Genomic DNA, 13,483 nt, shown 5'->3' with positions numbered 1-13,483 from the left:
GCACGCCCCTGCTTGTCCCGGGGTTGTCATTCTAAGCCCTCGCACTTGTTGGCTTTGGTGTGGTTTTCCTGTGACAGCCTGGTGACTGGCCGTCCAGGGCCTTGCTTTCTCCTGTCTGCGACAGGGGAAGGAACTGCCTTCTTGGGGGCCAGGCCCATCTTCTGCCCCAGGCCGGCTCTGTGGTCTCCGGACCAGAGAGGAGACGGGCACCAGCTCCCTGGCGCCCCCTTCCCTGTGCTTCTTCCCTGAAGAGGCAGCAGACGGGGCGAACCCAGGTCATCATTCTTACTCTTTTCTGCCAGTGTTACAGCTTTACAGGAAACGTGGCAAGTGCAGGATAGGGGGCCAGGATGTTCTAGGGGCAGCAGGGAGAGCAGAGCGGAGTTTTCGGCAGACTCAGCTGTCTGGACACCGGTGGGCAGCAGCCCTGGGGCGGCAGTTCCTGTTCCGCTGTGTCTGCAGTCATGGCGGGAGTTTAGAGGAGCTGTGATTTCAGCAGAGGCTACTGTGTGCTCGAGGGAGGACCTGTGAAGAGGAAGGAGCAAGAGAAAAAGTGTGGAATGGCTTTAGGAGATAGGATTTTTTTTAAAGAAAATTAATTGCTTACCTCTCTTTTTTTCCTTTCTTCCCTTTATTTTTTACTTTGGTATTCCAACAGCAGTAGCAGAAGCAGCACTCCAGCGAAGACTCAACCCGCGCCCCCTCACATCTCCCACCACCCCTCAGCCTCCCCGTTCCCCCTGTCACTGCCCAACCACAGCCCCCTGCACAGCTTCACACCCACCCTCCAGCCCCCTGCACACTCACATCACCCCAATATGTTTGCCCCTCCCACTGCTTTGCCTCCTCCACCACCTCTGACATCAGGGAGTCTGCAGGTGCCCGGACACCCGGCCGGGAGCACTTACTCAGGTAGGACGGAGGCGCTGGCCTTGCCTCTCCCTTCTTCCCTCTCCCCTCTCCCTTGCCCAAGGCCCCTGGTGCCTAGGTTTTACCTAGTGATGTTCTGCTTTATTGTGTATATTCTTGGAATCGTCCCCCAGTCCTTAGTGGGCTGAGATCCAGCAAATAGGTCCCCACACCCGTCCCCACCGCGCACAATCTGGGACTCAGACACTGCCCGAGAGCACCTGTCGTTCATGTCAGGAGACGTTCCCCGCCTTCCTGCTGTGCAGGAAAACGCGGATCGTCTGTACCGTCATCTGGGCTCGCGTTAGAGGGACAGAAGCTCTCCACATCCCGTGTCTGTTTCATGCCAGAACCTTAAATCGTGCCCTGGTTTAAGGGGTTTGCTTTAGTTGAGTAAGGCCTTCTGTCTGGGTGAAAAAGATGCACTTCTGTGGCGACGCATCCTAGATTTTTCAGGACAGACCCAGCGTTAGGTATTGGGCCCTTTTCTCCTCACCTGTTTGAATCAGGCCAAGGGTCCCAGCTTCAGGTCCTTCATGGCCGAGTTTTACCACTAACACAGAGAGCTGTAAAATCGAGGTTTACCCTGGAAGAGGGCCCGAGGGCTCTGCCATGTTAACAGCTCACTTTCATTACTAAAAATAATAAAAGTGGTGACAGTGAGCTTGTCACTGTCCTTAAGTACTTACACAGGTTCATTTCTTTAACCCTCAAAAGTAACCCACAGCACAGGCAATCTTTTCATCCCCAAATGATAGTGGGGAAACCAAGACACAGACAGGTGCTCTGCCAGGCCCAGGGCCACTTGGCTGCCAGTAGAAGAGCTGAAATTTGACCTCTGGCCGTTCAGCCTGGGTTCTGTCCACACAGCGCACTGCTGGACCACCTGTCCCTGGAAGCCGAGAGGCTGGACAGAGACCGTTAGATTGGGCCTGGGCCTTGGTGCCCTCTGCCCGGCTGGTTGTTCCTTTCCGCCTACGGGGCAGGCTGTACCTGAGAGCCCCGGCTCCTGTGCCCTCGGCCGGCAGCCCTCCGTTGTCAGCGACTCAGATGTCCCCTTCGGAAGGAAACTCCCATCCCAGGAAAAGGCGTCACCCTCTCCCCTTTCTTCTCTTCCAGAGCAAGACATCTTGCGCCAGGAGCTGAACACGCGTTTCTTGGCCTCTCAGAGTGCTGACCGTGGGGCCTCCCTGGGCCCCCCGCCCTACCTGCGGACCGAGTTCCACCAGCACCAGCACCAGCACCAGCACACGCACCAGCACACGCACCAGCACACCTTCACGCCCTTCCCCCACGCCCTCCCGCCCACCGCCATCATGCCGACGCCAGCACCGCCCATGGTGCGTACCCCAGGCAGAAATGTGAGGATAAGTAGAGCCCGACTCCTCGTATGCAGACGGTGGGTGGGAGCTGGCTCGGGGGCCCTCGGCCTTGCCCGACTTTGCTGGAGAGAAGCGGGTTCCCCCGGCTCCAGGCAGCCCTGACCCCGGGCCTGAAGTAGGAGCTCTTCTAGGCCGTCATTTCTGGCACTGTCGGTGGATTTCCTTCTAGAGGCCCTCCAAAAGGTCACATCCAGTGTCAGTAGTTAACTTCCTAAGGGTGATTTTTGTGCTCTTGAGCATCCTGGGGGATTGCTACCAGATATTAAAATGTCTCTGTCAGTGTTTTGCACTAGCAAGTGAATGCTCACAGAACACCAGGTGTCTGGAGGAGGGCCGAGGAGGGGAGAGAGCTGTCGGCACACTTGGACTGCACGGGGTATCCCGGCTCTTTCCCATGGTTTCCTAAACCCGCTTTGTTAGAGGTGTTATGTTTCTCATGTTTCATAAGACAGCTCCCCTCCCCAGTCTGCTGTTGTGCTCCGTCAGCAGGTGGTCAGGGAACCATGTGCCGTGCGGGGTCCAAACTCAGGCTTGTGGTAAGAGGGACCGCTGGCAGTGACGTGGTCTTGGTCTCAACCGGGGGCTAGCTAGTACATGCCGGGAGGACCAGTTAGGAATTTTTTTTTAACTTAGGAACGATAGGAAATGGTACCATGTTAGGATGCTGATTATTCTGAGATAGATTCCTGTCCGTAACAGTGACTATGAGAGTGTTTTACTTAGGTAATTTTTAACATTTCAGGAAATACTTGATTTTGAGGCAATTAATCTGGGCATTGTGGGGGTAGATTTCAATTCCATGATTCACCAAACTTCCCATCCTCTCCTCCCTCTGCCTCCCCCATTTTGTTCAACTTAATTTTTTTAAATATATATTTTTTGGAAGTTTATTTTATAAGTTTTATTTAGAAGAATATTAGAGATGAGGCCTTGGGCCCACATTTTTTTTCCTGTGATAAATCCCGTCCCTTTTATTGTGGATGACCTATACTTCTCAACAATTGTATTTCTAAGGACCTGTTATTTGGGGAAAGAGTTTATATAGCCTGAGTGAGCTGTTTCTCAAATATATTTAATCTAACTGAGGGGAGCTCTGGCACCAGGATGATGACAATATTTAGGAAAAACAGTGATACGCTCTTTTCTGCTGGAAAGAAGGGTGCGAGGACCTGGCTCAGATTTGTGCTGGGGGTGCTACATTCCGGTCATTAGCTGAATGCTCAGTTCTGCCAAAGTGAAGGCGAAAATGGAGGGACTTCTCTGGGTAAATCAGACCCAGCGCTCACTCATCTCTGATTTATCCAAACAGTTGCCTCTTTCTTCCGGTTTGATTGTTGGGTTTGTGCCAGTCTCTAAATATAGACCAAATAGAAAGACGCTCCAGTGTGGTCACAACCTAAATGCACTGAATGGGTTTTCGCTCGGAGTTTCTATTAGTGTTGCTTTCTCGTCACAGTGACTCAGGAGCGCAGACTGGTTTTGTACATGGTGAGGTCGTGGAGTCTGAGGACAGCATCACGGCCGAGAGGCTGGCATAGGGCCACCTCCGCCGAAGCAGCGAACAGAAATGTAGATTCTTTAAGTAACTAGCTTTTGCTTTGATCCCTTTACAGTTTGACAAATACCCTACAAAAGTTGACCCATTCTACCGGCACAGTGTGAGTCTCGTTACCATGCTACCCATTCAATGTAACCGCTTTTCCATTCGTGTGCTCTTGCCACAGATCAGTAAATGACTCGCAGCCTTCCCTAATCATCTTTGCAAGAGTTCCCATTGCTGCTCGTCACTTCGGATGCTTGCTTTTGTGACGTTCGCTTTTGGTAAAGATGCAGTATCATCTTCTGAATCAAAAGATCATAGGCACACCCAAGACGGGTATACTGCGTGGCAGCCAGCATCCGTCCTGCCTGGGGCGGCATTCACAGTCAAATCAGTAAAGCTTCAGGAGACTGAAATCCCACATTTCAGGCGTCGGCCAAAATGTCATTCACACAGAATTCCTAGAATTCAACTTGAATTATTTCCTCCAAACAAAGTACCTTATGTTTTTCATTCATGCCTCTTCAAAGGGCATGATTTTCACTTCCAGGCTGACTGTAGATCCCTCGTCCACATGGCTGGTAATGGTCTCCTGAGCTTGTTACAACGCAGATAAAAACAGCATTTACATTAAAAACAGATCTTAAAATTGAAAGGCATGATTTTTTTTTCTCTTTAAACTCACTCTTTTTTGTTAAAAATATTACTTGTTTCATGCAATTTTAAAAGTAGGTACTGGAACCTAACTTGGTACCAATCTAAGTTACATATTCAATTACAAGACAAGGGCTTCTTCAAACACCTTGATTGTCTTACCATGATATTTTGATTATGGAGTGAATACTGCATCATTTTTACCTGAAAGTTTGCAAGTTTCTCTGCTTGGTGGTCTATTTGTATTTTAAAAAATTAAACCAGAGAGAAGGAAGTTTAATAACTGCTTGTAGCCATGTTGCTTCACCATACTGAACTATTCTTGGTTTGGTTTTTGGACAGTTGTTAACTTAACATTCAAATACAAGTGCTACTTAATAGATCAGCCAAGCCTGTGAGTTCATCCACACTTTGAACTAGATAATTAGACACTGTTAGTCCTAAGCTGAGAAGTCAAGACTAGAAAATACTGGAAATCCATTAAAAATTACTTTTTTGAGAGACATTCAGCAATGGCCTGAGGAAAGTATCTGAGTCCCTGGGCCCCGAGGTGTCCAGCACTGTTCTGCTTAGAACTGGGATACAGGAGCATTTTTTGAATGGATATGCAAAACCCAGTAGAGCTATGGGTTTTCTCTTGGGGTCTGTCCCATGGATGGCACCATCCTTAATAATCACCAGGTTTCTGCCCTTTGTCTATACTTGGTAATTTAAATTAGAGACCAGCTAACAAAATCATTCTTAGAGAAAGTTTAGCTGCCCTACAGAGTAGCTCTAATTATTTATTTTACTTATATAATTTATTTAATTATCTAGTTTACTTCCCAGGACCCAGTGCAGTGTCTTCTCATATGCAATACTCCCCGGAGAGTCCTAGATATAAGACGGACTATATATCTATAAGTCCTAGATATAAGTCCTAGATATAAACTTGGAGACCTGAATCTTTGGAAGGCTCATGTTTTATTAGTTAGGTACTTCAGATTCTGAATCAATGGGTGGAATAGTCAGCTGTGTCCTGAGAGGGTCAGTGATGGACTAAAGCAAAAGGAAAATGGTGAGGATATACAATTTTTTATTGAAAACATTAACGAAACAATACCCACCTGGAGGCAGAGTAATAGAAATTTGAGTGTGTTTCAGTGTGCTGTATTACATGCCTCTGCTTCACACAGTGTACTGGGGGAGAGTTATTTCATGTTATTAGTTATAATTATAACTAGTAATATATGAAATACTCAGTCTCCCCTGCTTTGGGGATTAGATGTTATAAGGGGGATTAAGATACAATGCACTCAAGTAGCTGAAACACAATTTTAGACTTAAAAGTAGTTTTAAATGAGGGCACTTGGTTTGCAATCACTGTTTAAGTGGATTTACTTCAATATCAATTAGTCTGAAAAACTTTGCTGCATCGTTGAAGGGAGCAAAATGAAATAAAGACCAACAGGAAAAGTACGTGCTCTGAAAACAGACAGGATTGTGAAATGTGGATTTCAGCCACTACCTGGAAATAGCTCACATAAGTGCATTATTAGGAAGAGCTTGAATTATTATTATTATTTTCGGCTATGTAACCACACAGGTGGGATGTTGCTAAAACATCTGTATGGTGGTTCTTTTTCTTTCAAAGTAAACGGAACCAGAGCAATAGCATCTCAGAGACAGTACATTTTTAGAAGGAGGAAAAGACGCGTCTGCATTGTCCAGTACTGCTGTGTGTTTCTTTTCTCCATTGTGTCCTCTGTAGACTGTTAATACAAGACCATTCATATTTTTAATTCAGAATCATTCTTCTCCCTCCACTGACTGGTCAAACTGACACATCAAGGGTTTGGCTCGAGGAGCCTCCAGTGAGCTTGTCCATCTTACAGAAAAGTGGGCGGCTCCACGGAAGGAACACGCGGAGTTATTTTACTTCCCCTTCCACAAATATCTGTCATCATTTTAGACCATTAAATTGTCCTCGGGAACTGCCACTTACCAGAACAACCTAATGAAGCAAGGACTGTGAATATTTTCTCATTTCCTCAATACTATTAAAAATCTAGAAGTACTAATTGAGTTTTAATGGTATAAAGTCCTGGAACCCATAAAGACTTGCTTCTTTTTCTTCCCTTTTTTTTTTCCTTTTTCTAATTAACTTGTAATTTTCTGGGCATCTTCTTTGGCTCAGCACCCCTCCTGATTTTGATATGCATTAAAATCTCCAACCATTTAAGACTTTATCCGATTTAACAATTAATAATTAGAAAAGCTCCCTTTCTAATGATGTCCTCATCTGGGACGTCATTTGTTGGCTGATTGATTCTGAACCACTTTTAACTTTTTAAGTTAAGTATTCATGGCACATCTGTGTGGTCATTTCGCCGTGGCTTCCTGACTAACGGCACCACACTGAGATCACTTGGCTTGCTGATGTCGATGTCTTTCTGTGGGGAAGGGGATGTGAATGTATCACTTGCCTCCTACTAAAGTCTTTTCTCCCCTCTCCGTCTCTGGCCACAGCTCTTCCATTCTTATCCTCCTGCCGTATCGGGCATTCCCCCTATGATTCCGCCCACTGGCCCTTTCGGTTCACTGCAAGGAGCATTTCAGCCGAAGGTAAGAGACCTTACAACGAAAACACACAGGCGCACTTGTGAGTGGAGCCTCGGGCTGGGCGAGCGGGTAGCCTCCGCGTCCTGTCGTCTGCCAGTGACTCATTCTCCCCATGCAGGGTGACCATCGGGACTAGGCTGTCCATCTAGTTTCAAACCTCAGCCAGAATTTAATTTTCAGTCTGTACTGCCCACGCAGCCTAGGATTTCCCGTGCTCTGTACAACAGGCAGAATACATTTTTCCCACCAATATGGTGTACGGAAATCTCTGCTCGGGAATTCTGTGAAATGCACGTATCTGTGCGCCAGGTTGTCCCTGAGGTGTGTGTGATCAGCATCGTACACAAGGTGTGTAGAAGCTGAGCCTTAACTGATTCTACTAGAAGGGAGGGAGACGTTTCCAGACTAAAGTTATATCCTTTGAATTGTGTTCATTCTCCCCCACTTTGTTCCCCAGCCCCATCTGCTGGCAAATAGTCTGCCTCCTCCCTGGCCTCCCGCCCTGCTTGTGTGGTCACGCTTGCCAAGGCCAAGGCTGGCATCCCAGTGTGAAATAAAGTAACCTTTCCCCTTTATAAGAGCTGCGTTCTCCTCTGCCTAGCCAGCAGGAGACTCTCCTCCACTTGGGCGGGAGCTCTCAGGGCCAGCATCGAGGAGGCCATTCTCAGAACACACTGCCTTTTTTGTGGCTTTCAGTCTGTCACAGCCCCTGCTTTATTTTCATACCAAAAGAAAAGAAAAAGGTATTTCTCATGTTAGTAACCATTCTCAGATCGTAAAGCAGGAAATTTTGCTGTGTGTGATTTTGGTTTTCTTTTTTTTCCACGTCATTTCAAAGATAAAACACGAATTTGGGGCCAGGGTCTCCCAGGATGAGCACACACACCGCACTCATGAAGGCATGCTGCCCTAAAACTAGAAAAGGGAAAAGAAACTGAAAAGCATTAGAGGTGGGATGGCTGCACCTTAGAAACCACGTGGACCTGTGTGGAATTGCAGCTTCTGTGCCAGGTTCAGTACACACATGGCTTGTACGATGGTTGTGCTTGACCCCTCCCATCTTGGGGTACAGTGATGGTGATTTTTAAACTCCTTCCCCACTGATCAGCTCTTCACTCCCCTCTTAGACCCCGATCTGTCCCCTCTAGGTCGAAACAAATCTCTAGTGCGTCCCCAACCAGTCTGGTAGGTCATTTAATAAATTAGACTATTTCCCTCACTCACAATTATCCAGTCACACCGAAAACTACATCTGGGCAAGCGAGTGTCTCTCCTGGTGTTGAAATAGGCCTTTCCAGGCCATCTTACTGATTGAATATGTAGATTGCAGTTCATTAGTGGGGTTCTTCATATGTATGCAAATCAGGCTGTTAACAACTCCAGCTTAATTGTTAGTTGTACAGCAGCTGATTGCTTTTCTTTCTTCCATTCTTTCTCCCCCTTCTCCTTGCAGGCAAGCTTGGTGCCTAAACTCGGGCTCTTTTTCCACACGAGTTAACTTCCTGGTGGAGGGGGTTCTTAAATAAAATACCTGGTGAAAAATATCCTAAATCCTTTCCCCACTGGAAAGTAGTGACTGCGTGGGCCTGCAGTAGGCTTGTTGTTGTTTTTAATTCAAAGGACAGAAGCCTACAGATAAGGTTGTTGTTATTAATGGTATTTAAGAACAGCATTGGGAATGGGAACAAAAAAGCAGGCACCATTCAGACATCATTGAACAGGAGATCTGTGTGGTCCCCAAATTAGGTACTCTTGTCCCATTCCCACCACCGCTAATGAGTAATTAGTGTAATTCCTTGCTGTCGCCTGCCAGTTACAGTCTAGAGAGTTAGCTTAATGTCTGTAAAACACTTTCAGTTGTTCTGATGAGAAGCACCTGAGATAGCACATTATGATGATGCTCACTTAAGCCTTGCTTGGAATATCTGGTGATAAAGCGAAAAAAAAAAAACAATGACAGGGCTGTCAGGGACTCAAGAAGATGGATTTCGGGGCAGCATTTGCATGTACATCCTGCCTGTCTTTTCCCGTCCCGTGCTTTTGATGGCACTGTAACGTGGCTCGGTCGCCTCCCGGCAGATGGATGCCATTGCTGGAGAGGGCAGGCTCTGGTCAGGGTCCCTTGGGAAAATAGGGAGCGAGGTCCTCATGACAAACGTGTGATCTTGTATTCCAGAATGAAACAAACAAGCGCTGTGTAAGCTCTGTAATTGGAGAATGAAAGATCTCCCTTTCATATCTCCTGTTATATATGCTTCCTAAGCTGTGGTCTAATTACTTTGTAGACGTCCAACCCTATCGATGTTGCTGCCCGACCTGGGACAGTCCCACACACTCTGCTCCAGAAGGACCCGAGGGTGAGTACACGGTGGGGCTCGGTCTCCGGGGACACCAGGTGTGTTTCCGCAGGACGGCCAGCCCGGCGCTCACACCTTCCTCAGCTCAGCGGGGCGAGCTGCTGCCTCAGCTGTTCCTTCTACTTTGTGGAAGAAAATGCCAGTTTCTCTTAGAAAACAAAATCTCTCCTGCAGCCACATGACACCAGGGGAATGACAGGGGAGAGGGATGGCTTATGGTCTGAGCCTCAGAGTCGGACACTATGAGCTTGAGTGATAGTTTCCACTCGACCACTATTCTCTGTCTGTGTCTCCTAAAGTTTCTCCCACACAAAAGAAATAGCTGTAAAATGTCTTGAATGGAAAAGCACTAAGCCCTTTTCTTCCTGGAAGTCACCGTGCCGCACAGCTCTTCCGGCCCCCCCACTTTTATTGTGGTCAGGCTCCTTTTGGGCTCTCGAACTAAATAAAATATCCATTATACTTGTGTTATGTTACTTATTCATAACATAGACCAACCTTCAAAAAGAATGTGAAGTTACACAATAGATACAATCTTATTGATTATTATCTTTGTAGTAAATGTGAGAAAAAAAAATGATTACCTTTTACAGTTGTCTTCTTCCCTAGGTGAGGACAGTCAGAAACTGACCAGACTTAGGTAGAAATTTAAAATGATTCGACTGTGTAAGGATTTGTATGATGTTCAGTGAGCACCTTTAAAATGTCTAATACCCCTAAATAAAGTACAGGCATCAGATTAAGGGTAATTGTTAAAGGTAGCCTTTTGTGAAAAATAGAAGTATAGTCGGTTTACAATGTCATGTTAGTTTCTGGTGTACAGCATCGTGATTCAGTTATACATATATATGTGCAGATAATTCAGATATAACCAGATAATTCATTGTCTCCTTTTCCTATTTTTCATTATAGGCTATTACAAAATACTGAATGTAGTTCCCTGTGCTATACAGTAGGACTGTGTTGTTTATATATTTTATATATAGTAGTTGGTATCTGTAAATCCCAAAAGATAGCCTATTTCTGTTGTACGACTGGGAAGGATACTTCTCCCCAGATACTCATTCGTATCCAGCCTTTCAAGTCTGTGGTCTGAGGCCGTCTTGTTAGACCCACTCGGTGAGGTCTGGAAGGGCCGCTCCAGACAGTGCGGCTCCTCAGATGTGTAACGTGAGCAAATCACGTTGCCAGAGGGCAAATGGGTGTTGATGAAACTTGTCCGGGGGCTTGTCGGCGTGGGTGTGCCAGGGCTTGTGGAGTTGGAGAGGGGAGGCTTGGCACTTTTGATGGTGTGAAAATGGGTTAATTATTCTCTAAAAGGGCTTCATTTAAAAGTAAAATTCTAACATTTTAATTTCCCCTCCTAATGAAGCACTACAAATTTGTTAATTAGAGCAATTGTTTGAGTGACAGGCATGTAACCAAGTTGTCATTTTCTCTTCACAGTTGACAGATCCTTTCAGACCTATGTTAAGGGTAAGAAAGCGTCTTCTAGAACTGTTTTGCAACCCCCGTTTGACTCCCTGAGGGTTAAAAATACAAATCCATTACAAGGAAACAAGCCATAGAAATGCTGGAATAAAATGTTGGAAAGACAGTGATTGGGTTTGTCAGAGAGTGTGACGGAAAAGGGCCTAAACTGTTTTTCTTGGAGTGTTGGGGAAGCCAGGCCATCGAGGTAAGGCGAACAGAAAATCCAACTGCGTCAGAGCCTCTTGTTAGTTCTGGCAAAAGGTTTGACGAGTGGGAACTTAAGGGAAAGGCTTAAGCTGTAGGCTGAACTCAGGGTTTCTCTTGCACCGAGAATACACATCTCCGGGTCTGTGTAGCTTGGCTGGTGGCTGCCTCTTTCTGCACCAAGTGATGTTGACTTGTCACCGCCATTCGACCTTTCTCTCTGGTGCAGAAAAAGGCTGAAGAAGCACTGGGTTGTTAACCTCCTGAGAGGCCTGGAGAGGGGCCAGCAGATGAGCTCTGAAGAAACGCTGCCTTGACTTGGTGTGGGGTTGAGGGTGATGGGTGTTGGATGGGAGATGCAGGGATAATAGACACCCTGCTCTCTTTAACTTTCTGTGCATATAATCAGATAATTCATTTGTCTCCAAAGGGAAAAAAAGGATTGTGTCATCACTTAGGTGAATTCAAACGACCCATAATTTCATTACAAGAAGACTGACCCCAAACTTGGGCTTAAGAATATATTTCAGAAACAGCTCCTCAATATAGAAAGGGGAAGTGTCCGTCCTTTGCCGGTGGAGGAACTGGGCCAGTGTTTCTCCTCATTGACCCTGCAGTTCCCAAGCACATGTTCGGAGCTTATGGGTGGATTACAGATTATGTAGCCAGAATACAAATGTAGTGGGAAGAGGTGGCCTCTGCCCTCCAGGTGGTGAGGCAGAGCTCCCAGTTACTCCCCAGCTTAGCAAGCAGGATGGGAGCTAATTTGAGAGACAGGGGCGACAGCCCCCCCGGAGGGTGGGGCGGACACTTGCCCTCTGCAGAGCCCGCTTCTGGTTCTCTCTTTTCACTCAGAACTGAACGCTGCCCACCGACGTGCTTGGGCAAGCTGACTCTGAGCGAAGCACTTGTGGGAACTGGGCCTCAGTAAAAATGTGGTGGATTTCTTTGTAAAACCAGTGCTGGGGGGAGATGATGCAGGGTCTTTCCCCTTTCTTGTTCTTCGACTAGTTCACAGACACTAATGAGCTCTTCTGAACAGCCGATCTGCATTATAGCCTGGCCACGTTTGTTCAGCAGGGCCTCATGCTCTCGCGGGCCTGCCAGCTGGCGCCAGAAGAGAGAGCAGAGACACAGAGTGGGGCTCGGGCTATGCCATGTCATCCTTGGTAACCAGGAGGGCCTCGTCCAATCTGGTTTTCCGAGGAGAGTGGGGCCCGCTGGGGCTCCCCACCCCGGCCTGGGCAGCAGATTGCAGCTGAGAGGAGGCACTTGGAGGGTACAGAGCACTCTTGTTTCATGAAAAAAAAAAGCCTCTGCAGCCAGAATCTCCCAAAAGCTTTGGGGAAGTTGAAGGTGGTTGTCTCTGAAGTCCTCCTCCTGACCTCGCTGCCCTTCTTGTTCCAGAAGCCAGGGAAGTGGTGCGCGATGCATGTCCACATCGCCTGGCAGATCTACCACCACCAACAGAAAGTCAAGGTCAGTCTTGCTTTCTGCTCTTGGCCAGGGGTGGGGGGGTGGGGGGGTCTGCAGGTGTGTGAGGATTAAGGAAGCATTTACACAGACCCTAAAGACCCGCAGACGGGCCGGATCAAGTCTCTCTTGGAAAAGCTATTCGGAAATCTTACTGTTCATTTAGAGAAACCACCAGCAAGATGGCAAAAACAGAAGCAAACTGGTAACATCCTGTTGGTTTTTATTTCCTTGTTTTTTTTTTTTAATGAATTTGTCATCTTATTGATCCAAAGAGCTTAAATATAGATTTAATTCTAAAATAAAGGTTTGGGGAGCCTAATTATAGTGGCCAAGTATTACTATGGAAAATACTTAGCATCTGGGAAGAGCTGTACAGGAAAGTTTTCTGTAAGAATTGGTGCATTTTCAGTTTATGCCTTTGGAAAAAAATGATACCTTATGCCCCATGTGATGCTTCCTTCCATTAGCCGTTCATATTACTAAAAATTACTCTTCCTGAAGCAGTACTTGGTCTGCAGTGACCTACCCACACCTTCACCCGTCCTCCTGATGGCCGGGGCCAGAGGTCAGACCACAGCCAGCACTTGCCAGTTACCTGTCCGAGGGTGATTTTTCTCTCTTGTCCGTATTGTCGTCATAGAGATAAATACACTCCACGCTTTACCAGGCCTTTATGATGAAATAGGGACAAGATCCAGAACTTCTGCCGATGACCAGATGCAGCATCACTGGTTGACTTAGGGACCAAAGTGACCGACAAGCCCCGATTTCACAGTCTGGGTGTTTGCAGTATGTGCAACAATACCTGGAACAGTGGGAGAAAACCACCAATCAAGGCATTCCAATAAGCTTCAGTTAATCCATTTTTTTCATGAACAAGCTTCAGC

At 46.8% G+C, this 13,483-nt stretch overlaps 1 protein-coding gene across 5 annotated transcripts in view; it reads left to right on the top strand.

Moving 5' to 3' along the window:
* Positions 1-13,483, top strand: part of AUTS2 (activator of transcription and developmental regulator AUTS2) — a 1,022,984-nt gene that overhangs the window by 996,637 nt on the left and 12,864 nt on the right. For 2 of the 5 annotated variants that reach the window (XM_072943080.1, XM_072943076.1), the window contains 7 exons: positions 659-912; positions 2,029-2,270; positions 3,905-3,949; positions 6,994-7,089; positions 9,372-9,443; positions 10,890-10,919; positions 12,528-12,599. In XM_072943080.1, coding sequence (XP_072799181.1) covers positions 659-912; positions 2,029-2,270; positions 3,905-3,949; positions 6,994-7,089; positions 9,372-9,443; positions 10,890-10,919; positions 12,528-12,599 — 811 coding nt within the window. The remainder of the gene's footprint in view (positions 1-658; positions 913-2,028; positions 2,271-3,904; positions 3,950-6,993; positions 7,090-9,371; positions 9,444-10,889; positions 10,920-12,527; positions 12,600-13,483) is intronic. The other 3 variants (XM_072943078.1, XM_072943077.1, XM_072943079.1) reach the window with 3 other exon arrangements.

The sequence above is a fragment of the Vicugna pacos genome, chromosome 18 (assembly GCF_048564905.1).
Source record: "Vicugna pacos chromosome 18, VicPac4, whole genome shotgun sequence".
In the NCBI taxonomy this organism is placed as follows: domain Eukaryota; kingdom Metazoa; phylum Chordata; class Mammalia; order Artiodactyla; family Camelidae; genus Vicugna; species Vicugna pacos.
The sequence above is the reverse complement of the archived record's forward strand: the minus strand, read 5'-3'. Positions and strand labels throughout refer to the sequence as shown.